This window comes from Thamnophis sirtalis, unplaced genomic scaffold (assembly GCF_051295495.1).
Source record: "Thamnophis sirtalis isolate CommonGarterSnake01/CBP01778 unplaced genomic scaffold, rThaSir2_p1.2 scaffold_5, whole genome shotgun sequence".
NCBI lineage: Eukaryota > Metazoa > Chordata > Lepidosauria > Squamata > Natricidae > Thamnophis > Thamnophis sirtalis.
Window position 1 is genome coordinate 57659162 of NW_028261385.1, and position 27342 is coordinate 57686503.

The 27342-nt window shown below is 39.7% G+C and overlaps 1 protein-coding gene across 1 annotated transcript; it reads left to right on the forward strand.

Moving 5' to 3' along the window:
- Positions 1–26871, forward strand: LMNB1 (lamin B1). Its single transcript, XM_087715870.1, has 11 exons — positions 1–923; positions 10359–10515; positions 17206–17331; positions 17622–17792; positions 19468–19593; positions 20661–20881; positions 22192–22417; positions 23100–23204; positions 23558–23677; positions 23908–24024; positions 26198–26871. The coding sequence occupies exons 1-11, from the start codon at positions 559–561 to the stop codon at positions 26237–26239; spliced, it is 1776 nt and encodes a 591-aa protein (XP_087571996.1). The 5' UTR covers positions 1–558; the 3' UTR covers positions 26240–26871.
- Positions 26872–27342: the final 471 nt, after the last annotated feature.

Here is a 27342-nt window from a genome sequence, read left to right on the forward strand (position 1 = left end):
TACGCGGGAGGAGCGGCCGGAGGCTGTGCACCATCTCGGTTGGATAGCTAGGTTTGCTCTTTCCAACGGCAAGCGTCAGCGGGAGTCTGCGCGGGTCTTCTTCGAGCATCTGCACTGTTCCTTCTGCCGCTTTCCTTTAAAAAAAAAATCCTTCCCTGTATTTCCCTCTCAGCACCTGCAGAAGCCTCATTTGTTTTCGCTCCTCCTCTTTTCTTTGCCTCCTATTTTCCCGCCTGGCTGCTTCCTTTCGCCTCCGCAGTTCATTCATTTGAAACCTTGGAGTTGTTTTTTCTTTCGCTTTACTTTTCCTTCATCCTCTTTTTCCACAGCTGAAGCAAGGGGCATTCTTATTTTTTTTTTGGTTCGGGTTTGCTTATAAAGTCTCCTTTCTGCTTTTCAATCCGATTTGTTCCGCTGGGCTCGGGAGACGTCTGCGTCCTCCGACCTTCCTTTTCCCCCCCCAGAAACTTTCGGGGCCCCTCCTTCGGCTCGACACCGCCGGTTTCCCGCTTTGTCTTCTTTTATCTTCATCCCGTTTCCCCGCGCTTTGTTCGCGCCATGGCGGCTGCTGTGGCGGCTTCCACACCGATAGGGCAGCGCACCCGGAGCAGTGCGGTCAGCACACCGCTTAGTCCGACACGCATCACCCGCCTGCAAGAGAAAGAGGAATTGCAGGACCTCAATGACCGCCTGGCCATTTACATCGATAAGGTCCGCAGCCTGGAGATCGAGAACAGCGCGCTCCACCTCCAAGTCACCGAGCGGGAAGAGGTGCGTGGCCGTGAACTCACCGGCCTTAAATCCCTCTATGAGACCGAGTTGGCCGATGCCAGGCGCTCTTTGGACGACACTGCTCGGGATAGAGCCAAGCTGCAGATCGAGCTGGGCAAGATCCGCGCTGAACACGACCAGCTCCTTGGCAAGTAAGTGGCTGACTTTGGGGCCTATTTCTCCCCCCCCCCCAAAAAAAAACCCCACAGCAACTTTAAAGGGAGATCGCCCATTAATGGATGCAGGGCGATCGTTCAGCCGGAGCCACGTGTTTCCTGTCGTCCCTTAGAGATTCCCTTCTGTTAGCTTTCTCCCTAATGTAGCCACGTGATCGCCCATCAGGGTCCATGTTCCTGAGGGGGAAATTGGGGGCGGGGGTTTATTGGGTTTTGATGTAACCGACCAAGCGACTGTTATCCCCATAATTGTCTCATCCATCTCCATTCTGCAAAATCATCAACTTTCCTTACCCCCCTCCCGTAATGCATCAGATGCCACCGACCATGGAGGCAGAAAATGAATAAGTAACAGGCGAAGCCCTACAGCTTGGTTGAGGGGCCGTGGGTATTTTATATCTGGAGTTACAGGATACGCGGGCTATTAATGGAAGACTATATTGATTCCAACCTTAACTTTTAGTTTTAAGTATTCATTCTGTGTTGTAAATCCTTGTTTTGAAAGGTTATATAATTGAGAAATATGGATCATTTGAAATTCAGATAAGATTCCAATCTCAGTGTTTGCTCCGTTCACAAATGAGAAACAAATGGTTAGAGGGAATGTTACTGCCTCCTCCCCTTTTTCCCCCATTCATTTTTCTGGTGGTATATTAATTCAGTTTTTAACCCTCTGGGCCATGTGCTTCAGCTCATGTTTTCTTACTTGACTGAATGAAAATAAGTTTCCTGTTCTACCTACTGCTACAACTGTTTATTTTCTGAATGATCAGTTTTAACCTTTGGGTTGATCATTCAATTTTGAATGTGAATAATTGATTAACTATAAAATTCAACATTTACTTGGGATTTAAATATGATTATTGTGTAATAATATTGGACTCTGTAATATTGGATTTTTTAGAAGTCACTTCATTGGCCACCCAGGCAAAAAGTTGATGCTGATTGGGAGCTGCTCTTCAGTTCTTGCAGACAGGAGTTTCTCCAACTCTATTTGGAGATACTAATGAATGAATCTGGACATCAATGCTATATACAATATCAAGTGCTCCACATTGTGGTTGATTTAGTTAGTCAGTTTCATTAAAAAGCTTTCTGTCAAAGTCTCACTGTGTTTTTGGATGCTGTTTAAAAATCTGTTTTCTGTGAAAGAGCTTGGTGAAGTGCATAGGTATCTAATATGTATTAAAACCATGCACATTTACAAAAAAGATTCATATTTCCATTTTCAATAGTTCAGGAATGTGTCTGAAGAAACTTGTGTGGTGCAAGTAATTTGAACTTTGCTAAACAAAAATAGTAGACAAGTATTCACCTATTTGCAAATAAGAATCCTTGTATCATTGAAAGTGAAAATGCAAACAAATTAATTTTAAGGAAAGCAGTTACATTCTTAATTGTTAGGATATTGCAATTTTTTGTTCTTAAATGTTAGCTATGTTTCTTTTGATAACTTGTTACTCCATTGAAATTAGAGTATTTCATTTATAGTTTTGACATATATTTCTAGGGGAACTTCTCATAAATTGATGCATTCTATATTTGTTGACTTAAATATATATAATTTGCCATCAACAAACAATAAACCCTAGTTTTAGAGTCCAAAGTATGTGTTGGCATCTGAAAATGTTAGTACGTTCGGCATTCATTGGAAATATGTATGGTATCTGACCCTAATAATTGCTTATAAAAATATAAAAAACCAAGAATAGCATACCCATATATTTGCAAAACTTGGAGTAAAACAGTATGCTTTAGTGGCCATCCTAATCTGAATGAGATGGAAGTCACTTCAACTTTAGCAATGTATGTCACAATGTAGATTCTTCAGTACAATTGATTTTAGGATTGGTTTATCTATAGTACTATATCAGTCAGATTTGAGAGATCCAAGTATATTTAATAGGTATTGCAAAATGGCTTTGCATTGCGGAGAATTGGACAGATTCAATTTGAGATAAGCAGCTTTACTCATAAAAACCAAGGTACCTCCTATTAAAGCTTTTGAGACTAGCTCTTCCACTTCACCAGAGGCATTGGTGGAAACATCTTTTCTGCCTGCACATCAAAGCAGTTGCTTCAAGGGTCTTGATGAGGTATTGTTTAGTAATGGACATTTTCACATTTTGCAAAGCAACTCACATGTTTCAGCTAGGGCCAATTTTGGCTAACCTTTTTTTCCTCGGATGCCGAAATTGTGTGCGGGCATGCTGTCACATACACTCACGAGCCCACACCCATAGTGCAATGCTCCTCCCACGTGCCCTCCCTGCACATGCTTACGCGACACCCCCCCAAGTGCTTGCCCTGTGGATGCATGCATCATCCCCCCCCCTTTTGACCTCACATCCCAAAATAACTCTGAGAAGCGGGAGCCTCCCATTGAAGAGAGAGCTCAGTGGGGTGGGGAATCCTTCCTTCTCCTCTCAGCGATCTTGCAAAGAGAGGCTTCTAAAATAACAATCTTATGTGAAGGGAAGCTTCTCAAAATGGGATTTCCCCATATCTTTGCTCCCCTCAATCAGTCTTCAGGAAAGCCTCTGGAGGATGAAAAATGGCCAAAAATGAAGGCCAAAATCAGCGCATGGGTGCTGGAGCTGACAGGGCAACACCTCACGTGCCACCTGTGGCACGTATGCCATATGTTTACCGTCACGGAGCAAGGGAACATTTTGCATGTGCAGTGAATCAGGTGTTAACTGATTCTTTATTATTTTTATAGGATTTTTCCGGTTGTTCACTTTCTACTTCTTTCTATTAAGTAGGTTATTTCTTCATAATATAATGTTTATACCATGAAAATTAGAAAAGGGAGCAGGTAGCCTTGTGTATTTTATAATGTGCACTACAAAATTATTACTGTCTCTTTTATAGTTTCAGTCTTTTAAGTATTGTACTGATTCAGAATGTATCATTTATATTTGAGTAGATAAACATCAGTCTTCCCAGGAAACCACTGTGCTCTTCAGACAGTTGCCTGGGAAAATAGATGTGTCTTTTCATATAGTTAAGTAGGCCCTTTAATTTTAATCTTTAACATAATATTAATTTTAATTAATATTAACCTTTCTTGTTCAAAAGTGGCTGTTCATGAAAAATTAAGCTACTTGGAACAGTCTGCAGACAGTCCTTGAGTTACAACTATAATTTAGTCTAGTTGTAAGTCATGGTCACAAGTTGAAAGATATCATGCGACTGAATTTGAAGTTAATGCTGGAATTTTTTTTTTACAATAGTCATTAAGCAATTGTCAGTAGTTTAAATGAATCTAGGCAGTTTTTCAGTAGTTATTTGGCAAAAAAAGGTCACAAATAGTGGTCTGATCACGTGACACTGCAAACAGCTGCAAAGGTTTGCAAACATCCAAATACAATCATGCGATTGCAAGGAGGTTATATAGGTTATGGGTCATAAATAGCTGGGGGATGTCCATTGTAACTTTAAATGGTCATTAAACTATAGTTGTACTACCTGTAGATTAGAACTATAATTAGATAATCTGGCCAAATCTAACAGGATTACAGTTACAGAAGACTTTTTCTTTCTTTCCATCTTCACATTGCAATGATAAAACTTGTTACATCCACCAAATGAGCAGACAAAAATGATTTTAGACGTGCATCTTGAATCCCTAGTTTACAACTATGCTAAGAAAATGTGTAAATGCATATTTTCATTTCACATCTTTCAATCACTCTTTAATCTGCTATAAATTAAGAGTTCAAAGCTTTGCTATTATGATACTCAAAACACCTGTTTCATCATTTTTGCCTTTTCAGCAAGTTTGATTTTGTATGAGTGTAGGTGGATTGGTACTTGCCTTGGGAAAGTTTCTGTCAAACATTAATAATAGCTTCATATATAAAGTGAGGTATGCTCAGATATTAAAATGTGTTTAGGAAGAAAAGTAACCAAAGCTGCCTGCTGCAGATCAGTGGATTTGTACCGCAGAGAAAAGGCAGGCAGTATAACAAATGTTATAGAGCTGGGTATGTAATGTTGTGATTTGATGGGTTTGCAATTGATATCTTTTGAATTGCATTGGTATTTTGAATATTAATGTAAAACTATGTAAAGAAAACTGGATAAATAAATAATTAATACAATGCTTATATATTTGAATTAGAGTAAATTATGTGTATGTATGCATGTATCTACAGTTGCAAAACGTGATACATTTGTATTATTCCAGTACAGTAATATTGAACAGTATTAATTAAAAAGTATTAACTCTTAAAATTTAGAAAGTTAGACCATTGAAGTTAACAAAGAGGGATATTGTTATATGTATATATGTATGTATATATAACATATATTTAGAATATATGTTAATGAGCAAAATATTATTTAGTTTAGATAGTGTAAGGTAAATGTTTATACCTTCATAGGCTTATATAATTATTAAATTTTCTCACACTGGTTCCTGATATGTCTTTATAATAGTAATAACAATTTCATGCAAAATTATCATCTTAAATAAACATTCTAAGAAAGGGCCTGATCTTTGTTTATTGGGGTTTGCCACTCCAGAATGTATGCTTGTATATATCCTTTATGAATGTGACAAATAGGATGGTCAGATCTTTTTTTCTTCAATCCTATGTGGCCGAATTTTGAAAGAATTTTTCAAGTACCTCATTACAGTACTAATATTTGTTCTTTAATGTTCAACCTCTAAAGTTAAAGATTGTTACTGTTTCTATTTATATATCTAAAATACAGTAAACCAAGAAAGTCAGTATTGTGGGCAATACTGCATAGTTCTATGAGAATGGGAAAATACACTATATTGCCCAAAGTATTCACTCACCCATCCACATCAGAATCAGTTGTGAGTGAATACTTTTGGCAATATAGTGTATGTCTCTTCCCAGTAGTGATAAATAAAAAACGTAATGCCTTGGTTTCAGTATTACATTGAGAATAATGTAACGTAATGTAATGATGTAACAGTATGTTGTATGTTCCAATATATTGCTTCTTATATACTTTGTGTAGCCACCAATAGAATGCATTTAAATTGCAATAGGAAAAGCAAATTTAGTGATGAAAAAAGATTAGAGTTTTGGAAAAAGATATATTATGTAGTATTATCAAGAAATATCAAATCCAAGTTGTTTGCAAATACCATTGAGATTGTCCAGTATCTTATAGGAAATGGCAAGCATAGCAGTTTTTCTTCACAATGGGGAAATTAAACTGCCCTTCAATAAACTGAGGCATCTGTAATATTTTAATAAAAATAGTTTCCAGCCCATCTCTTAGGATTAATACATGAGTAGTAAAAAATACCAAAAACTTTGGCATCAAATCCACTTCAAAAATAAACTGAATTTGTCCAATTTTAACATTCATAATAAGATTGCTAGCTTCTTAGGGGTGTCATTTCCCTTAAAATAGATCATTCCATTCTTTTAAAAAAGATATTTATGAAGTAATATTAAAATATATGTTTATCATTGCCTTTCGACAATGATTTAATTGATTCAACAAGTATAAACTCTGATTCATTTGGTGCATAGGACAGCTGTTCTCTAACAAGTAAAATTGAAACAGATGTTTCATGTCCCACATAGTGGAAGATCTCATTAGGAGAGAATGGCTAAATACATTGCTTCAGTTGTAGGCTGCAAATGTCCCATGCTGCAAACATCCCATGCCAAAATCCTGCTTGGATTTCAGGATGGACCTTTGTCAGCAAATCTCTCCACACACACACACACCCCCAACTAGAGGAAGTCTTCTCAACAGGTAGCTGCAGCTTGTGACTTACTTTGCCTGCTTACCTATTGACTTTCTGGGGAACCCAGCAGGGAATATTATGAATGGTGATAACATGATTGCAGGTACTTGTCAATCAAATTGTACCCTGTTTTCTGGAAAATAAGCCCTCCCCAAAAATATTTAAATGAATACGCAGCTGGTCCCTGCCATTTCCTCTGGTTGCTTGCCACGCAAACAACATGAGGTGAGGAGGTGACACCGGAGAGGGGGGAAGGGAGGAGAAACATGCCCTACACATCCTTACCTAACAGCCGCTCCCAGAATCCTAGTCACCGCATCTCTTCTGTCACAGTTGCAGCAGCATGGCCAGGCGCAGAGTCCTGGGAAGCATGGCTGGAAGCACAACACAGCAGCAGTCATGAGGTGACCATGCTCGCCACCTCCTGCACCTCAAAAATAATAAGACCTCCCTGAAAATAAGGCCAAGTGCTTATTTTTGACCAGGAGTCAAAAGAAAATAAGACCCTGTCTTATTTTCAGGGAAATGGTAAATGTAGATGAGTTGTCAAGTGTCCAGAGTTGTCAAGTCCCTTCATTTAACTGTTATAATTATGAATGGTGGTTAAGCAAGAATTACCTTTAGCAAAAGGAGGTAATATTTTTTTCATTTTTTTATTGCATTAAGTCTTGGGTGTGCTGTTTTATTAGCGCATCTTTCTTGCATTCTCAATAACAATGGAAGTTAGTTTAACTCTAAGAGAAAACCATTCGTTTGTTAAAAATGTTGCTAGTCATTTTGTTTAAATACTATGCTGTGGATATGACAAGCCACAGAAAGAAACAATAGGTATATGAGGTTTTTGTTTGCTTGTTTTTTTCTTTATTGCGCATGTCAGGAAAAAAAATGAAAGAAGTTAAATGGTACAAAAGGAGAAAGGAAGAGATGAACATTTATTTCTGAAGAGGTTGTTGGGTAGCTGTTCCCTTAATTGAGGATTTTCCTCTACCCACAGAACAAAGAATAAATCACAGTCATTTAAAAAAATATTCTATAGCCACTGATCTCCAGTTTCTTGTATAGTGTTCTGATAACCAACCCAGATTTTGGTGGGTTGATTTTATCTGATTATCAGCCAGCTGTAGGAAAGGTTTTGATAAAAATCAAGGAAGGAAAACCAATTGGAAGTCACCACATACTTTAAAAAAAATCCACTTGAGGGGGAAATTCCTGCTTCTGCTTTGTTCTTCAGAGTTTGACATTTCCATTTATTATCCCTGGATTCACAGGTAAGGTTTATGTTGGCTGTTTCAGGATCTAAACTAGGCATCCTCAAACTATGGCCCAGATACGACCCGCCAATGCAAAGTATTTGGCCCATGGAGTGGTGGGATGAAAAGAAGTTGCCAATTTGTAAAGAAGTGTTTAAAAGACTTTAAAAATGCTTTCAAAACAGCCTTTCAGATGTTTTTCACAGCCATGTGATCCAGGGCCAGTGAGTGAGTAGGGTAGGGGCTACTTTTAAAGTAGCACTTTAAAAGTGAGTGGGGGGGGGGTGTCATGTCTCCTAGCTTTTCCAAAATCAGCTGACGTTGGCTAACTAATTCAAATGAAACCGCAGCATAATGCGTGACAGAGAATTTACCTACTGCTTTGATTCTTCCTATATATAAACTAAATTCACCAAATTGATTGCTAAACAATTTTGGTAGATATTCATGTGTGTATATACATGTGCACAAGTGTGGCAAAAAGCAAATCAGTTTGTGAATTCTCCAGGCTTAATCCCAAATAAGCAAGCCCACACTTCCCATTGAGTTAGTAGTATATTTATGTTGGTTAAAATTATCCTTCATTTTAAATATTGTATTATTTCAAGGTTTTTGCACTACAAACAAGAAATGTGCAGTGTTCATAGAAATTTGTTCATGTTTTTTTTCAAACTATAGCCCCAACAGTCTGAGACACCATTGGAGGCTGTATGTGTGTGTATGTGTTGATTCTTGCCTTCTTCCGCCTGCTTCCAATGTCTCTCAATGCCCATCTTGGGGACTTTAGTTACAATTTTAATTGGTGCAGTTCTCAGTCTGGTTTATTGTGTGGTCATCTGAAACATGATCAGGAGTTATTTTGAAGGAAATCCTGTTTGTTTTATTAGGCAAGTGGCAAGAAAAATTGTGCTCTTTTTTCCTTTGGAGGGTGGCTCTTAAGTAAATAGATTCCTTGGGTTGAGCAAGTACAGCAAGGACAAAGGCAAAATGGACTGCTAAATTGGCCATGCCCACCCAGTCACATGACCACCTAGCCATGCCCACCCGGTCCAGCCTCCCAACAGTGTGAAGAGCCGTGAATCAGCCCCCTGTTCAAAAAGTTTGAGAACCTCTGATTTAAACCCTTGGAATTTTACTTCATACATTATGTTATTTACAGTAAATAAATACCCAGCTCTAGAGTGGTATATAGATGAAATACTTGGCATGTAGAGTTTTATATGTGCCCAAGATTCTAGTTTAGTTTTCCCCTCTAAAATGTAGGTTATATTTAAATAACATTTCTGTTAACTTAATTAAAAGCATTTGAATCAAAAGTGCTTGCACTGCACAAGAAGTTAAGAGACTGTAGTTAATATGTTGGTAAGCTAATGTTAATAGGCAGAAGATTTTAACCACCAACCTAATACAAATTAGGGGCATTTGATGCTATAATGTAATTCCATTCTTTCATTGCTAAAATCCTAACAAGACTAAGCATGCACTATCTTCAGAACACAGTTTTGATAAACTTTGCTGTTGCAATGAAATCTACGTACCTGCAAATGAATACCACTAGCAATAGACTTACATACCACTTTACAGCCCTCTCTAAACAGTCAGCATATTGCCCCCAACAATCTGGGTTTTTCTTTTACCCACCTCGAAAGGATGGAAGGCTGAGTGCCAAATGAGTGCACTCAGCTGGTCAGCAGACAGCTTGCAGTACTGCACTCTAACCACTGCGCCACCGTGGCTCATCTGTTGCTGTTATTAGATTTTGTATGATTTCACTGTCATTGAAGAGTTTTATTGAAAAGGTGAACATGAAGCACCAACATAGTTTTTGTCATGTTTAAAAGAAAATTAGCTCCAATCGAAATATTTTGTACCTGAAAACTCAATTCCAGTAGTGTCCAAGAGCAAACCCAGATTGGATATACATATTGTACTGATGATTAAAACAAGTAAACAATTGTTCCAATAGTCTTGATTTGTACAATCTGTTTCATCAACACACAGTTGCCTACCAAATAAAGCACAACAATATGCAACACACCCATATGAATTAGATTTTTTCCCATTGTAAAGTTTTAAAGCAAAAAGAGCAACTTTTCCAGCAGATACCTGCATCTTTTATTTGGCCTTTTTTTTATCCTCGTGCTCATAAATAAACCAATTTATCTGCATTAATAGCAGCAAGGATATTACTGCATTTCTATGCTGTCCTAGAAACGGATGTGGGGGGGGGAGCTACATCACAACTTTTGGAACAGCTGGCTTCTTAAGATGTTTCTTAATATCAAATATATCTAATTAGAATAAGCCTGTTTCATTCCAAACTTTTTGCTCTACCTAGTTAATTTGTTGCAAATTAACTTTATGTTAATTCATTTTCCACATTTTTAATCTTTGAACTGAACTTCTGATTTGTTTTAGCTATGCAAAAAAAGAATCTGATCTGAATTGTGCTCTGGCAAAGCTTCGGGAATTTGAAGCTTCTCTAAATACAAAAGAAGCAGCCCTTGCTACAGCCCTTGGTGATAAAAAAAGTCTGGAAGGGGAGCTTGAGGACTTAAAGGATCAGTTTAATCAGGTAAATCATAAGCAGCTATATTTTCAAGCAGTTGTTTTTTTGGGATTCTTATTGTAGTGGATTTCATAATTGGTGTAATTATATACTACTTGGCTGTACAGTATATAATTTGGAAAATAATCTGCCAGTGCTATTAGACTGTTTTAATAAAGTAGTAGCAGCAACTATATATAGTGCATTCCTAATTATTTATATTCTCTGGTGCACTGCTTGGAGTGTCCAAGCAAGGGTTAAATTCTATTCCACTGCCCAAGGACTGGATTGAAAATCTTTGGTCACAACCTTTGGCTCCTTCCATCCTCATTTACAGTCCAAAGCCCATCGGACATATTTACAGCCTTAGCTGAAAGAATTACAAGTACTAATTCCCTTAGCATAATTCTTTATTGTTTTACCTTCCTTTTTTAGTTAATTAGCCTTCTTTGTTTCACTGTCTTGATTGCCTTGCCCTAAGAAGCCGTATTTCGCTCCGGACGGAGTGGCGTGCTTCTCAGCCTTCTAGGCGGCCCGTCACCTCCACAGTATTGCTGCCCAGCTGCTCTTCACCAGCGGGACTGTCCGACACTTCGGTGGCCTGTCCAGCATTCGGGAGGCACATCTAAGGACTTCAGCAGCCGCACAGTGAAGAGATTGAACAGGAGCGGCCGTCCATCTGCCAGAGCCGTGTCACGTGGTTCTCGCTGGGCGCGGCCATCTTAGAAAGCAACGGTGGCCATTTTGAAGGTGTTTTTTCCCCACCAAATTGCCGCTCATTGCTGCCGGAGCTCCAGGACCCAGCGGATCCACTTGACCTTCCTGCAGCAAGCTTCAGGCAAGTGCTTGGGCATTTGGAGGCCTTAGCGGCTGCCATCCTCCACAGACCTTTCCTCTACCAATAGCAAGTTCCACCTGCGTTCCCAACAGAGTCCTGCCCCTCGTCCTGAACACAGCGCCTCAGCCTGAGGGAGTGCGTGGGCAGAATTCATCCATTTTCCTCCAGGCCTACAATTTCCTCAGACTTAGCTGTCGGTATCTCTGGCAGCATGGACCTAGATACCATTGCCGAAGCTCCTGAGCAAAGGCCCTCCACTGGGGTGGATAGGCCCTATAGCAGAAGGGCAGGCAGGGTGGCCAGGGAAGCTATAAAGGGATTAAGATGCCCTTACTCCAGGATGCCCTTACTCCAGGAAGGAGTCTGCAGAACAGGATAAGGTGGATGCCAGGTGCCAAAAAGCCATAGAAAGACAATTTTAAAGGGCACAGAGGCAAACCATCACAGTGAGACTGATCCATCGTGCGGATCCACCTGAATCCCTGGGGAGCCTTTCCCAACCAGCCCCTCCCCCATCCTCCTGCGGGGGAGAACCACAGGAGTTCTCAGACAAGTCATATGGAGGGTCCAGGTCCCTTCCCCTTCTATTGGTGGGGATGCAGATCTGTTTGACTGTGGGGTAGTGGAGGAAGATGATTCTCCCCTTCCTTCTGTATCCTGTAGGCCGGCCTCATGTTCTACTTCCAGGGCGGGGACCATCTCTTACCTTGGCCTCTTTCTTTAGCAGGGCTTCCATTGCCTGGTTGCGTCAACTACTCACACATATTCCCCAAGGTGATACCAAGCTCCGCCAGGATGTTAACAAACTAATGGCAGCTGAATAGCAATAGCAATAGCAGTAGACTTATATACCGCTTCATAGGCCTTTCAGGCCTCTGTAAGCGGTTTACAGAGAGTCAGCATATTGCCCCCAACAATCTGGGTCCTCATTTTACCCACCTCGGAAGGATGGAAGGCTGAGTCAACCCTGAGCCGGTGAGATTTGAACCGCTGACCTGCTGATCTAGCAGTAGCCTGCAGTGCTGCATTTAACCACTGCGCCACCTTGGATACACTGCAGGCACATCTCTTAACGCAACAAAGTTTGCTTCCAGAGCCATGGCCTCTTAACATCACCTCCTGCCGGCTCTTATGGCTCTGCCATTGGAACACGGACATGAAATCTAAATGGAAGCTCGTGTCTGCTCCCTTCAAGTGTGGCAAGTTGTTTGGAGATGCCTTAGACTCTTAGACTCTTGAGAATAAGGACAAGCGTAAGATTATGCCTTCCATCTCCTGTAAGCCGGACCACAGGACTTCTTTCTTTTGGAAGCAGTCCTTTTGAGCCGCTGGCTCACAACCTACTGTAATTCCTCCTCCATCTCCTTCCAACATCCCTATGCCCAGGGCTCCGAATGAAACCAGGATAGACAGCCATTTAGGGACAGGGGCCGTCATCAGTCCTTCTAGACATCCATTTCGCGGCGGATTGGCCAACAACCCATTCTGCCGCAACAAATGACCACAAGTCACACTCCTGTAGGGGGTTGGCTTCAACTGTTTGCAGGACGTTGGGAGATGACCACGTCAGATGCATGGGTACCTCAAAGAGTGAGGCTTGGCCTCACCCTAGAGATCATTTCCCTTCCCCCCCCCCGACATTTCATTCGTTGTCCCACCCCCAGGTGTGCCATCAAGAGGGGGCTCATGGAGACAGAGATTCGCCATCTGACAGAAATAAGGGCTGTAGAACCGGTTCCTCTGGGGCAGGAGAGGAGGGGGTTCTACTTCATCCTCTTTCTGGTTCCAAAAAGCTCAGAAGGGTGGAGAGCCATTTTGGACTTGAAGAAGCTCAACTATCATCTTGCCTAAAGAAGATCAAGATGCAGTCTCTCCAGTCAATCCTGGGCAGCCTTCGGCCAGGGAATCTGATGACTTCCATCAACTTACAGGAGGCCTACCTCTACCTTCCGATAAAGACTGGCCAACAGGCGATTCCTACGATTTTATTATGCCAGCCGGCATTACCAGTATCGGGCCCTCCCCTTCGGCTGTCATCAGCCCTGAGGGTCTTCACAAAGATACTGGCCGCAGTGGCGGCGGACATCCAAAAGTGCCCCATTGGTCTACAATGTTATCTGGATGACATTTTGATCCAGTCATCATCCAACACGGTAGCGCAGCAAGACCTGAAAGTCACCATGGACTCCCTGCAGTACCACGGGTTTTCCATCAACCACAAGAAGAGTCATCTCACTCCCTCCACAAGAGTGTTAACACTTGGGAGCGGTGATTGAGACTTCATTATGTCTTGTGTCCCTGTCTCCAGATCGGATTCACAGTCTCCAAGAGCTGGTACAGCAGGTTCAAAGGTCTCCCACCGTCCCCGTAGTCCTGCTGTCGTAATTGCTGGGCAAGATGATTTCCTCTTTGGCAATTGTTCCCTGGGCAAGGCTGCACGCAAAAGAGTTGCAATGGTTCCTCCTTCCATCGCAGAGAGCCAATGCCAGCAACTCCAGGGCCCACGTTCACTCATCGCCGAAGTACTATGCTCCCTCAGAGATGGCAGACACCAGCATTGAGGAAGGGCTCATTGTTTCAAGAACCTGAGTGCGTGATCCTTTCGTCGGATGCCAGCCTCTTTGGTTGGAACTCACCTCCGCAACAAGGTAGTGCAGGGCAGGTGCTTGCCCTCAACATAAAGAGGGTGGTCTGCCTTGCTCTGCGCAAGTTCCAGTCAGACCTGCAGGGGCACCATGTGCTTGTCCGTACGGACAATGGCGGCGAAGGCACACATCAATCGCCAAGGTGGCACCAGATCCAGCACATTGATGGCGGAGGCGGATGCACTCGGACGGTGGACAGAGCATCATGTTAGCTCCATAAGAGCGGAACATATATCAGGGATAAACAACGTTTGGGCGAATTGGTTAAGCAGGGCCACTTTGGATCAGTTGGAGTAGCGCCTCCATCTGAACTGTTCCGTCAGCTGTGTCTCAAATTCGGCACTTCACTAGTCGACCTTTTGGTCATCCAACCTTGGAGAATTCCCCAGGAATTGGTCTCCCTCAGGCAGGGGGTCATACGAGCTCAATCTGACTGCTGGCACTTGAGGGGGATCTCCTAGCTCAAGCCAAATTCTCAAGGCAAGTCATTCATACCATCCAGGTGGCCGGTGTCCTTCCACCACCAGGATCTACGGGGCCACGTGGTCTACCTTCTCCACCTGTTGTGGCTCACATCACCTAGAGCCACTTTCCATGTCTCTCCCTCAAATACTGGACTTCCTCCAAGAGGGATTCAGTAATGGACTAACTCCAAACACCTTACAACGCCAAGTCGCTGCACTGGCCACTGTAATATCTGTAGACTCTTCCTAATCACTCAGCCATCACCCCAGCGTACGGCCCTTCCTTAAGGGCTCATCAAACCTGCGGCCGCAGGTGATCCATCAATACCTGTCCTGGGACCTTGCTGTTGTTCTCAGGGCTCTCTCAGAATATCTCCTATCTTCCATCAGGCACCTTTCCTTCAAGATGGCCTTCCTCATCGCCATTACATCAGCAAGAAGGGTGTCAGAACTGGCAGCCCTGTCAGTCAGGGACAATTTGTGCCTCATCCATAATGACAGGGTCATTCTCCGACTGGACCCGTCGTTTATCCCAAAGATCAGTTCCTACTTTCACAGGGCCTAGGAGCTCGTTCTCCCAAACTTTTGCCCGAGACCCACGCATCCTAGAGAACGCTATTGGCATACCCTCGACGTGCGGAGAGCATTGAAGAGGTACATCAAGCGTATATCCTTCTTCCAACACTTGGAGGCCTTATTTGTATCTTTTCAACTGGCAGCCATGGGTCGAAAAGTATCATCTTCCACCATTAGCCATTGGCTCAAGGCTTGCATTTCCCTGGCATACAAGCATCAGGGTAGGTCTGCACCTTCCAGATGGACAGCACAGTCAACCCGAAGCGGTGACTACCGCAGCCTGGGCTACCCAGGCCTCAATTGAGGAGATCTGCAAAGCCACAACCTGGGCGACGCCATCCTTATTTGTTAAGCACTACAAGCTGGACAGATACACCTCTGTGGATGCTGCCTTCGGAAGACTTGTCTTGTAGAGCGTGGTTTCTGGCGAATCTTGACGTGGTTTGTGGACCTCATTGGGCATGTCCCTTGCTTGGACACTCCAAGAAGTGTACTGGAGAATTACTATTGGCTTACCTGAAGGGTCGTTCTCGTGCACTGCAGGAATGTACAACCCCACCCTGGAGTATTATTTCCAGGATGTCCTGGTTTTCCGTGTGGGGATCTATTGCTAGGCGGACATCCGTCCCAGATGGACCATGCCTTCATTGAAAAAAGGATGGAGGAAACCAGAGGGCGTGGCCAAAAATTTTCAATCCAGTCCTTGGGGAATGGGACAGAATGTAACCCTTGCTTGGACACTCCTCCAATGCACCGAGAATGACCCTTCAGGTAAGCCAATGGTCATTTTCAGTGATAGTCTGTTATGTGTATAAGGCTTGGGCCTATATGTTATCTTTTCCTTAGGATTATATCAGGATGATATGATGGTTTAATCATAGCTAAAATGTTACATCTCAATTTTAATAAAGTAGGGTTCTTTAAATTAACTATAGCTAAAACTAGAATAGCCATAGTTTACTGAGTTTAATTTAAAATGGAAGTCTCTAGAGCAGGGATGTCAAACTGGATTCCTTTGAGGGCCGGATCAATATTGCAGTTCTTTGTTGAGGTGTAGTTAGGAGAGAGGAGAGGGGACGGACGCCTCCTGCAGCACCTTACTGGCCAAAGGGGTGGGTGGGTGGCCACGCACGCCCTCCGTGCCTCGTTTTCGACTTGCCCAGCCGCCAGCAACACTGCTGGCCAAAAATGGCCCGTGGTGCCTCTGCCGTGCAAAATTGTTTTTCGTAGGCAGAGTGCTGCTAGAGCCGGAGAGGCCCCCACATGGCCCTTTTTCGGCCTCTCCGGCTCTAGCAGCACTCTGCCTACGAAAAACAATTTTGCACGGCAGAGGCACCACGGGCCGGTCCTTTGATATTTACAGGCTGGCCCCACGGGCTGGATTTAAGCATCCCGCAGACCGGATCTGGCCCATGGGCTTGAGTTTGACACCCCTGCTCTAGAGATGTGGTCCCTATTCATACTAGAGGAAAGAAATCTTTGCCAAACATGAGACCTGACTTATTCACTGAATTGTCCTCTCTGAAGGGGGTCACCTGTACAGGTAGTCCTTGACTTAGAATAGTTCATTTAGTGACTGTTCAAAGTTACAACAGCATTGAAAAAAGTAACTTATGGCTGTTTTATTAAATTAATAAATACTTGATTAAATTGGATAGGCCTTGACTTTCAACCATAATGGAGCCTACCCATTATATTTGTAAGTTGTGGTCATAAAACAAGTCATGCATGTGACTGACCCAGTTTTATAACATTTGTTGCTGCAGTTATTAAGGGCCCACTGCAGTTGTTAAACGAATCATTTATTTGCTATGGACAAATAACTGGAAGTAATGCAGGATTACAACTGAAATGTCATAAAATGCAGTTGCATGATTGTTGGATGCTGCAAATCACCATAAATGCGGACCAGTTGCTGAGACTCTGAAATATGCAGCTGTCGGAAGTTCAAAACAGCATCATACGTCTGTCGTTATTTAGTTTGGTCACTAAGTGACCAGTTGTAAGTTGAGGACTACCTGGATCTTAGAATTTAGACATTAAAGAAATCTCAAATATTTATATTACTAAGCAGGTTTTGAATACTGTAATTGGTCAATTATATAAATATTGGATCAGATGATACTTTATTCTCTCCTGTAGTGCTATTCTGGTGAAATTTGTGCTATAATTTTATTTTAATATTTCTTTCAAGCTTGAAGCTGCTTTTGCAGCTGCCAAGAAACAATTGGTGGATGAAACATTATTGAAAGTGGATCTCGAAAACCGCTGCCAAAGTTTGATTGAAGACTTGGAATTTCGAAAAAATATGTATGAAGAGGTAATGAGTTGAGATTCTAAAACCAAAACATTTTTTTAGCTAGGTTAGGTAAACCATTATTTTATCTAGAATGTTTGTGGCTCACAGATCCTCTTTGAGCACATCTTTGTCATTAATATTGCTAGCCTCTGTTACCAGTAGAAGTAGTTTTGAGGAGGATTGCTAGCATGGGAAAACTTGAAGATCCTAATCTTGTAACTCAGTATTACAGCCCTAACATAATATGACAGCCTGATAAGATTCCTACTTTTAAAAAAAAATGCTTTTACTATAACTTTATTTATTTTTAGGAAATAAATGAAACACGAAGGAAACATGAAACTCGCCTTGTTGAGGTGGACTCTGGGCGTCTGATAGACTATGAATACAAACTGACTCAAGCACTGAAAGAAATGAGAGAACAACATGATATGCAAGTGAAACTTTACAAAGAGGAGCTTGAAGAAACATACCATGCCAAAGTACCCACACTTGAATATTTTCAGATTTTTTTGACTAGCTGAAAACTTTCTAATGCTGATTTATATTAATTGTAGAAATGATAAACTAGAAATCTGACTTGTTAAAAATTGTTACAAGTTTTGTGTGCTCTTAGCTCCTGTTACAGTGCTAAATAACATATTACTCTTGGTACTATCTTTGCTTTCTTTTAGCATAGTCATTTAATTCTCTGCAGGTTTTGTATTTTATGATTTTCTCCACTTCTTTCTATTTTGCTTTTTCCGTGTACTGCAATGTACATTATCCAGACTTTTTTTTTGTCTTTCTTATCAGCAATTGTTAAGTCTGGGTGTTATGTGTCAGGTACTTACCTATTTGAATTCTGAAGTCCCTTAGCTTCTTCATTTTTAGTTCTTTATCTATTAGTGGTCTAATCAGTTCTTATTATTTCATTTCCCTTCAATTTCAGTATCGTAGCTTACCATTTTCTCTAAAAATGCAACAAAAAAAATCTCTTCTTTCCATATCTCATCTATAATTCTATAGGTCAGTGATGGCGAACCTTTTAGACACCGAGTGCCCAAACTGCATGCATACACATGCCCAAACTGAAAGGTGTGCATGCGCACATGTGTGGACATGCATGCATGCACGGACATGCACTCACAAATGCACATGCACAGACATGCGCAGCAGAGATCCAAAGACCAGCTGGCTGGTGGGGGGCAGGGCATCCTGACACTGGCAGCATGACAAGCAGTAAGATCTTTTTCTTTTGTGAGCTTCTGTTTCGTCATTTGCAGGAAAACAGAAGCTCATGAAAGAAAAGCCACGGAGATCTGACCTGGGCAAGGGAGCGCATGCCAGCAGAGAGGGCTTTGTGTGCCACAGGTTCGCCATCATGGCTATAGGTCATCATTTAGTGCTGATCAAGAAAAGGCCATTAAAAGCTGCTAGAAACAAATTTTTAAAAGCTTGGTTGAATAAAGCCAATGTTATAAATTTTTAATATTGTGAAGTTTATTATTTTTAAGTAGTGGAAGTTGTAGGTCACCTCCCCCCTTTTACATGTTTCTCAAATTCTGTAAGATGCTAAAAGGGCTCTTTACATGATAATGTATTTAATTCAGTCTTATTCTTGTTGAGGAAGTCCTAGCATGGTTAACTTTTGCATTCCCCTAACTGAATCATTAATAGATAAACATGCTTATTATGTTTTGTAGCCTATATGTTTAACCCTAAGGTGTAACAGTGTAGAGTGTTCTTAAAACAGCTTATTTCATGTGATTGCACTGATTTTTTTAAACAAGCTGAAATTGTTGAATAACTGAAATTTCACTGAACTGGAATACTTTTTAAAACTATTAAGCACCAGTTTGCTGCCCTTTTCCAGTGAACTGTTAACACCCTGCTTCAATTATCTTAAATCCTATTATATCTGCTTATTAAATATTGAATTAATAAGCATAGTGAAAATGTTGCTGTTTGGGGAAAAATAGTAATCTGAATATTTTGATGGGTGGAAGATCATTCACCAGCAAAATATTACGTAAATTCTTTGTTGTCATGTTGCCAGCCTGAGAGGTTTCCTGTATTACGTAACTTAATTCTATTACAGATTTTTTAAGAGTAAAGTACTTGTTACTGTATTTGTTGGCAAACTAACTGGAATGCTTTTTCTATGCTTTTCTGTAGCTTGAAAACGCAAGGCTGTCCTCTGAAATGTGTAGCTCAGCAGCTAATACCGTAAGAGAAGAACTTACAGAAAGTCGCATGCGCATTGATAGCCTATCTTCCCAACTGTCTGCTTTACAGAAAGAGGTAAGGAATTTATGATTCTAAGTGAATACTAGCAGGTCCTTTACTAGATTGGATTTGTATTTCTCTCAATTAAAAACAGAAGACAATATATCTCAACTGTATTACTTTTCAGGACAAGGGATTATTTTCCTTTTATTGCAAATACCAATGAGGGAGTTTCTCGATCTTCCTTCTGCTTTTAAGAGAAGAAAGAGGGTAACAGAATAAAACTGTGTCTGTCAGCAGTCAATCCTCCTTAAATATTTTGGGGTGAATGTTAGACGCATCTGAATTGAGGTGTTTACCATTGAATAAATTGTGCTGATTCTTTTGGAGTAAATCTAAATTTAACTCTTAATTTGTGCTTTAATGTGTTTTTTGAATTAATTCTACCTAATGTATTTTAAGTCCAATCGCTTACACAGTAGGTACCCTTATCAAAACAAAGCTTTCGGCTGACTATTGGTTGCGTAAAAGTAGTACTATCAGAAGAGTGAGCAATGTTTTTAACATAAATTATTTTTCTTTAAAATATTTTTCTTATTTTATTTGAGGAAAGTAATATAAAATATTTTAAACTACACCATTTGTTATAAATCACCTTGGTAAAGTTATTTTAAAATATGTACATACGTTAATATATAATGCAGCATACAATATATTAACTGGCTTTTATAGGAAGAGATTCTTAATTTGCTTTAGAGTAAGGAACACTTAATCCTTATATTGTACTGTTATACTTAGTATTTACTCAAGATGTTAATGCATGGGGAAATAGCTGAATTCTGAATATTAAAAAGAATTGTTCTGCAAATGAGATTGTTTTGAAATCATTCAGTGATATGCATGGCTTATTCTTGGCCCAAACAGGAAATATGTATGTTTATTTCCTTTTGTGTTAGATTGCGTAATAATCTGTAGAAATATATTTTTGGGGACAAATTAATTCCTTCATGCTAATTATTTTATGTACAAAACAGATAAAAATATTTCATGTCTTTTGGTTTCAGTTTTTAATAGCATCTTTCCATATATATATTCTCAGAAGTTAAGATTGCTGAGGTTTTTGTTTTGTTTGTAATTTTTAGTCTAGAGGGTGGCTAGAGAGGATGCAAGAACTGGAGGACATCCTGGCTAAAGAAAGGGATACCTTCCGCAGGACACTCTCTGACAAAGAGAGAGAGATGGCAGAGATACGAGATCAGATGCAACAGCAGTTGAATGATTATGAACAACTGCTAGATGTAAAATTGGCTCTGGATATGGAAATCAATGCTTATAGGAAGCTGTTGGAGGGTGAAGAAGAAAGGTAATGTAATTTAATATTTCTATTCACTAAACACTTATCCACCTCTCTGAAGGTCAGGAGAGACCTTGATGATGAGATATGTGTATGTTTTTAACAAATGGAGGTCAAAATGGAAAGATCCTCTTTTCCAAATTTTCTCCTAGGATTTCTATGTGATCATGCTTACATTTGTTGGCTTAGTCATGTGTGATATGTAAAAGCTAAAATCCAACTAAAATGTTTTGCTGTAAGGAAGTGTATAGTATAAACAACAGTACTGAAATAGTATTGATCTTGTAATTTTAAGTATTGTAATCACTGGAGAAAATTGCTCTTGGTAGGGAATAGATTTGCTAATGGGAAGTTACAGGTAGTCCTCAACTTAACAACCACAATGGAGCCCAGTATTTATGTTGCTAAGAGAGAAATTTTTTAAGTGAGTTTTGTCCCATTTTACAACTTTTACTGTGACAGTTGTTAAGTGAATCAGTGCAGTTATTAAATTAATAACATGGTGGTTAAGTGAATCTGGTTTCCTCATTGATTTTGCTTGCTAGAAGCTAGAAGAGTTTTCATCTAAATGAACTCCAGAGGAGACTAATCGGGAAAATTGAACACGGCTTCAGCAGCCTCTGCCTTTTAAATTCCTACATAGTCTGCAGGTCACCAGTCTGCCAATCTTATCAATGTCTTCTTAGCCACCACATCTGCCAATCAATATTCTTGGATTATTTTTCCCCATCCAACTGCCAAACCACTGTTGCTTATGATGCTCGTGTATTGGTGTGAAAGTACTATACAATTCACAGACATGTTTGGGCGCAGAAGAACTTCCATAGCATAGCAGTAAATATAGCCCTTTCCATACTTTCCAGCCTACTTGTTATGAACTAGCAGTCTTGAGAATTAGAAGAAGATTCATTACTCCCTTTTCTTTCCTAGTTCAGTTTTGGATTGCTTTGGTCATGTTTTGTATCTCCCAACAGAAAATCTATGTGTCATTTTCTTTCTTTCTACCACTTCTCCTAAAATGTATTCTGCTGAATAAAAGACAATTTAATTCATTATTCTTTGGTTAGCCTTTGTTTTGAAACCTCTTAAAAACTAGCCTGAATTCATAATGTTGGTTATGCAAGGAGAGGGTAGAGACAATAATTGAACTGTTTGTATTTGAAAATGTAAGCCTGTATGTTAATTTAAATATAGATTAATTGACTTATTTTATTCATGAGTTGGGTTCACAAACCTTACCCTGAACTTTTACCAGCTCATAACACAAGATGGATGAAGACATGGTTTTAAAAAAACTATTCATGAATTTCTCTCCTCAGGTTGAAACTTACTCCCAGCCCATCTTCTCGTGTAACTGTCTCTCGGGCATCATCAAGCCGTAGTGTTCGTACGACGAGGGCAAAGAGAAAGAGGGTTGATGTAGAAGAATCAGAGGCCAGTAGTAGTGTTAGTATCGCTCACTCAGCTTCTGCCACTGGGAATATCTGTATTGAGGAGATAGATGTAGATGGGAAATTTATCCGCTTGAAGAACACTTCTGATCAGGTATGTTAATTATGTGCTAAGACACAGTATAATTGATTTGTTTTTTATTATATAGTATATATAAACTCAGCCAGTGAAAGGTTGTTTTAAATCTGTTTACTGAAAAGTTTTAGTTCTATAATCCCAGTGGTGACATATTTTATTAAACAATTCATTCTTCTCCAACCTGTGTGCCAAATTCCCTAGTTCTCAGCAATTGCCATGCTGTCCAAGGATTATTCGGAATTGAAGTTTATATAATTAGAGGATGGATAAGGCTGACAAAAACTATTGTACTTATTCTTTATTGGTAAAAAGAATAGCATACATGCAAAATATATTCTATATAATTCTATTAATCTGAATGGCTTAATTGGTAGAAATATATACTGTAGGTACTCATGGGTAAGCCAAGAATTTTAGGTTCCAAAATATAATCCAAAATTGGTTTGATCTATCTGTAGACCAGAGCTGTAGACCCAATTTTTAAAACCTATTAGAACATTAAAATTGTGCAATTTTAAAACTTGCAACATAAATATTTGTAGTTTCCTACCTATCGCTATGGTTAAAAATGTAAAGTTAGATTTATCTGCATATGATGCATTTTTGTGGTATTTTCATTGAAATTTCAAGGGTTATCTGTGTTCATGTATTGTAATTGCCTAATACAGATTTTTTTTGGTCCTCTGATTTAATGTAGGATCAACCAATGGGAGGCTGGGAGATGATCAGAAAAATAGGAGATGTTTCTGTGAATTATAAGTATACCTCAAGATATGTCCTGAAGGCAGGCCAGACAGTTACAGTAAGTGAGATCAACTTTGTGGAACTCAAAATGTAGCTTGTTAATAAAATATAATCTGGACTACAACCAGAAGGTCCAAGTGGAATGGAATAATAACTAATTAACGTGTAAATTAATCCTAATCAATATTATATGTGTCATTCAGACTCTATTCCCTAAGAAAATGAAGCCTGCTGTTGATTATAGTAAATGTCTTTAAACTGTTATTTCACTTCAGATTTCTGGCAATTTATATCCAAAAACATGCAGTTTTGGTGTATTTTGTCTTTTAACATTATATGTAAATAGAGATGCAAAGATAATTTACTGGCAGATGTATATAAATTTTGTATGATCTGTTTTATTTTTCTCAGATATGGGCTGCTAATGCTGGAATAACAGCCAGTCCTCCCTCTGACCTCATCTGGAAGAACCAGAATTCCTGGGGCACTGGCAAAGATGTGAAAGTTGTTCTGAAAAACTCTCAGGGAGAGGTAACATAGATACATATGACTCCATTACTTTGATACAATTTGATTTATTCTGTTAAAAAAGGATGTGACCAAATAGAGGAGTAAGTCTGTGATTTCCTTTTAATAAAGTAGTATACTTCTCCAAGTGGGAATTATATATTCACAGCAGCAGTGCATGCTTACAGTAGATAATAATAAAAAAAAGTCCTGAAATAGAGTGTTTGATAATAACCCAGCAGTGTCTATTATAGGAAGTTGCTCAGAGAAGCACCGTCTTCAAAACAACTTTACTTGAAGTTGAAGAGGGGGAAGAAGTAGAAGACGAACCAACTGAAGCTGTAGAAGAGGAAGATCTATTTCACCAGCAGGTATCCTATAATTTCAAATACATTTAGTTGTTTAACAAACCAACAGAGATCTCACAAATGAAATAAAACTCAAAGAATCTACTGCAGACTGAGATCCAGACAACTTTTCTGATAGTTCTAGCTGTAATGTGATATTAACGTTTGCTAGGGTTGCTGATTTTTGGCTGTTGGTAATCTAGAGCAGGGGTGTCAAACTCATGTCATCGTCACATGACATATCAGGATTTTTTTCCCTCCTTTGCTAAACCGTGGGTGGGCGTGACCAGCGTGTGACGCATCCGGCCCATGGTCCATGAGTTTGACATCCCTGATCTAGAGGGTAAAGAAGGAACTATTAACTAGCCATTGAAAGATCAGTTGGGGAATAAAGACCAATCACTGCATCCTCATTAGTAAAGCCACGAGAGAAGAAACATCACCAGGCTGATTGATAAGCACATGAAATACAGCCATGCAAATATCGCTAAATCTATCCAGATCTACATTAATCATCTTTAGCTCATGAGTTGGTAGAGAATGAACTGGGAAGAGTAGTACATTTATGCTTGTTTATGTTTGAAACGTTTTTCAGTTATTCAGGTTTTCCTCAGTGTATATTTAGTCTTCTGTTTAGCCAGTTCCTAATTTGAAACCAGTTTTTCCCTTAGATCAGTGTTTCCCAACTTTAGTAAGTTTAAGATGAGTGGGTTTCAACTTCCAGAGTGCTGCCTGAGAAAATTCTGAGAGTTCAGAGACATACTGTATTTCTTAAAGTTGCTGAGGTTGGGAAACATTGATCTAGATCAGGGATACCCAACTCCTGGCCGTGGCGTATTCGGAACTGGGCTGCACAAGAGGCAGTCTGGTGTGCATGCGCAGCTCCCCTCGCACAAGAGGCGGGTCGTCATGCATACATGCCACTCCTGCAGCCCACTTCCCTGCCCCAGCTGGGCCGGGCCACTAAGCCACAAAGATTGGGGATCACTGGTCTAGATCATAGCCTGCTCCACGATTTTAATGTTTTAAACACTGTTTACATAGGCCTGGCCTAAAGGTACTAAATTATAGCTATTAAAATATTTTGAGAGCCATAAGCAAATTCAGAACTGAGCTCCCTTAGATCCAAGCCATTATAAACAGCCATGGCACTAAGTATAACATTTGTCTTGTGACCATCTTGTATTTTTTTAGGGGCGTACACAACGTAGAAAATATGTTTTGTTTTTTAATTCAAAATAAACATTTGTGACTCAGAGGTTCGCAAACATCTGCAAATAATCATGTTTTAATAAACTGGAATATTTTGTTTGTTCCAGGGTTGGCTGAAAAATGTTGGAGGGATCTTAAAGGGCTAGTAGGAAAAAAAAACTTATGTACCTCTCCTGTTTTCACATGAGGCATGGGCCGCCCTGTCTCTCAAACCTCTCATTGCCTTTCCCTGTACTTGAATTCAAGTGGGGAAGCTACAAGTGGCAAGCATATACTGTGCTGCAGTCAACCCCTCCCCCAGCTCCAGATCTTCTCACCAATGTCTCTTCCATCCTCCTCTTAGCCATTGCACATTATGCCCATACATTGAAGAGCAGCATGTCCAACCACTTTTCCCCTAACAGTACCTTCCTTTCTTTGTGTTTCCTTAGCTATAATCAAGTGGCCTTGCTTGCTTTTCTCAGTCATCCCAACATTGTTATGCCTGGAACACTCCACATTTCAGGCCCATGTCTGGACAAAATGTGTGCTTTATTCTAGACAAAGACACTCAAAACTGTTCCATCCATGCTACAACTCCACGTTAAAAAAAGTTTCTAACAACAATGTAGAATTTAGTTCTATTTCAGCTTTTGCATATGAAAACTTGCTCAAGGTTTTGAAGGAAATAGTTGTCCATGTGTTTCTGATATTGTATATGCAACAATATTGTTCAGATATAGAAAGGAGAGATGCCCCTTATATAATATTTGTCAAACAACTTATATTGTTTCATGCAAATGATTTTAATACTCTTGAATTGTTCCATGTTTTCCTCCTATGACAGAACGTAAAATATATTGTTAATAAGATTCAGACATGCTTATTGTTTATACTATTATAATTTGGGAAAATAGGCAGATTATTCATTACATTGAATGTATATCAAACTTTACAGTTTTATATATCAGTTACAATCTTAACATTTTTTTTATATTTAAAATAGGGAGACCCACGAGGAGCCAACAGAAGCTGTGCAATCATGTAAATGCCAATCATCTAGTCCTCACTTATGTTTATCCCTTCCTGCAGAGGAGAACAGTCTTGGAAGCACAACATATTTTTGTATTTCCTTTTGTGAATTTTAAAGCTGTGTCTGGCCTTAATTTCCTTTCTCCCAGAAACGGAGATTTTTGTATGTCAAATCATATATATAGCTTTTTGAAATGTGAAATATTGACACTGAACTATGTACTGTTTTTTTCAAAAAAAAACCCCAACCCTCATTTTTACAGTGGTCCTTTTTAATATCCTTGTTAAAAAAATACTTGTGTGGGGTTTGGTTGTTAGTCTAGCCATCTACTCTTTATCTTTTTACATTCTTACATGCTTTTTGGAAGGGGGAAGGAAAGTGCTTTCAACAAATTTTTGTATGGAAAACTTTTGTATTTTAGCAATCAAGATACACAAATTTTACTCAAAATATTTGTAAAGAAAATTGTTGTCTATTGCATCATAAATAGAAGGATGAAGGACTCTATAAAACAATTTGACTAGTTTCACTTAGCAATTTAATCAGGAAATGGGCTTATGTTAATGTGTGATGTGTGTTTTTAAATTCTAGTGTAACTTGCATACTTTTTCATGTCATATTAACAATAAAAGCTGTCTTAAGAAGGATTGCATGTTAATACTTTGGGGGATGAAGTTGAATTTTTAGTAAAAAAAATATAGAATCATCAATGTTTGTTAGTGAGGAATCAATTGTTTAATAATTGGGTATCTTAGATGAATTGGTATTTTTAGATTTTATAGAGTATTCGTCATCTTGTACAACCCACAAGAAAATGTGTTTTGGGAGGCTGTGGGGTGAGAGAGTTTAATCAGGAGTAGTATTTATGGAAAGTTAAATGGGCTTACAATGGAGAGAAATGCTTACAATGCAGATCAGTGAAAATGGCATTGCTCCGTTTTTCTCCCAAGAGGATAGAAAGATCATATGACCTTGTATCCCTGCATAAGGCAGGCTTGCAGAGTAGGTAATGGTATCCTACTCTGGAAGCCTGTGAATGGGCACGCAAAGTCTGACAAGCCCTTACTCAGCTCTTTTCTCATATTAAGAATATTTGAAACTACATCTCTTGTTTAGTA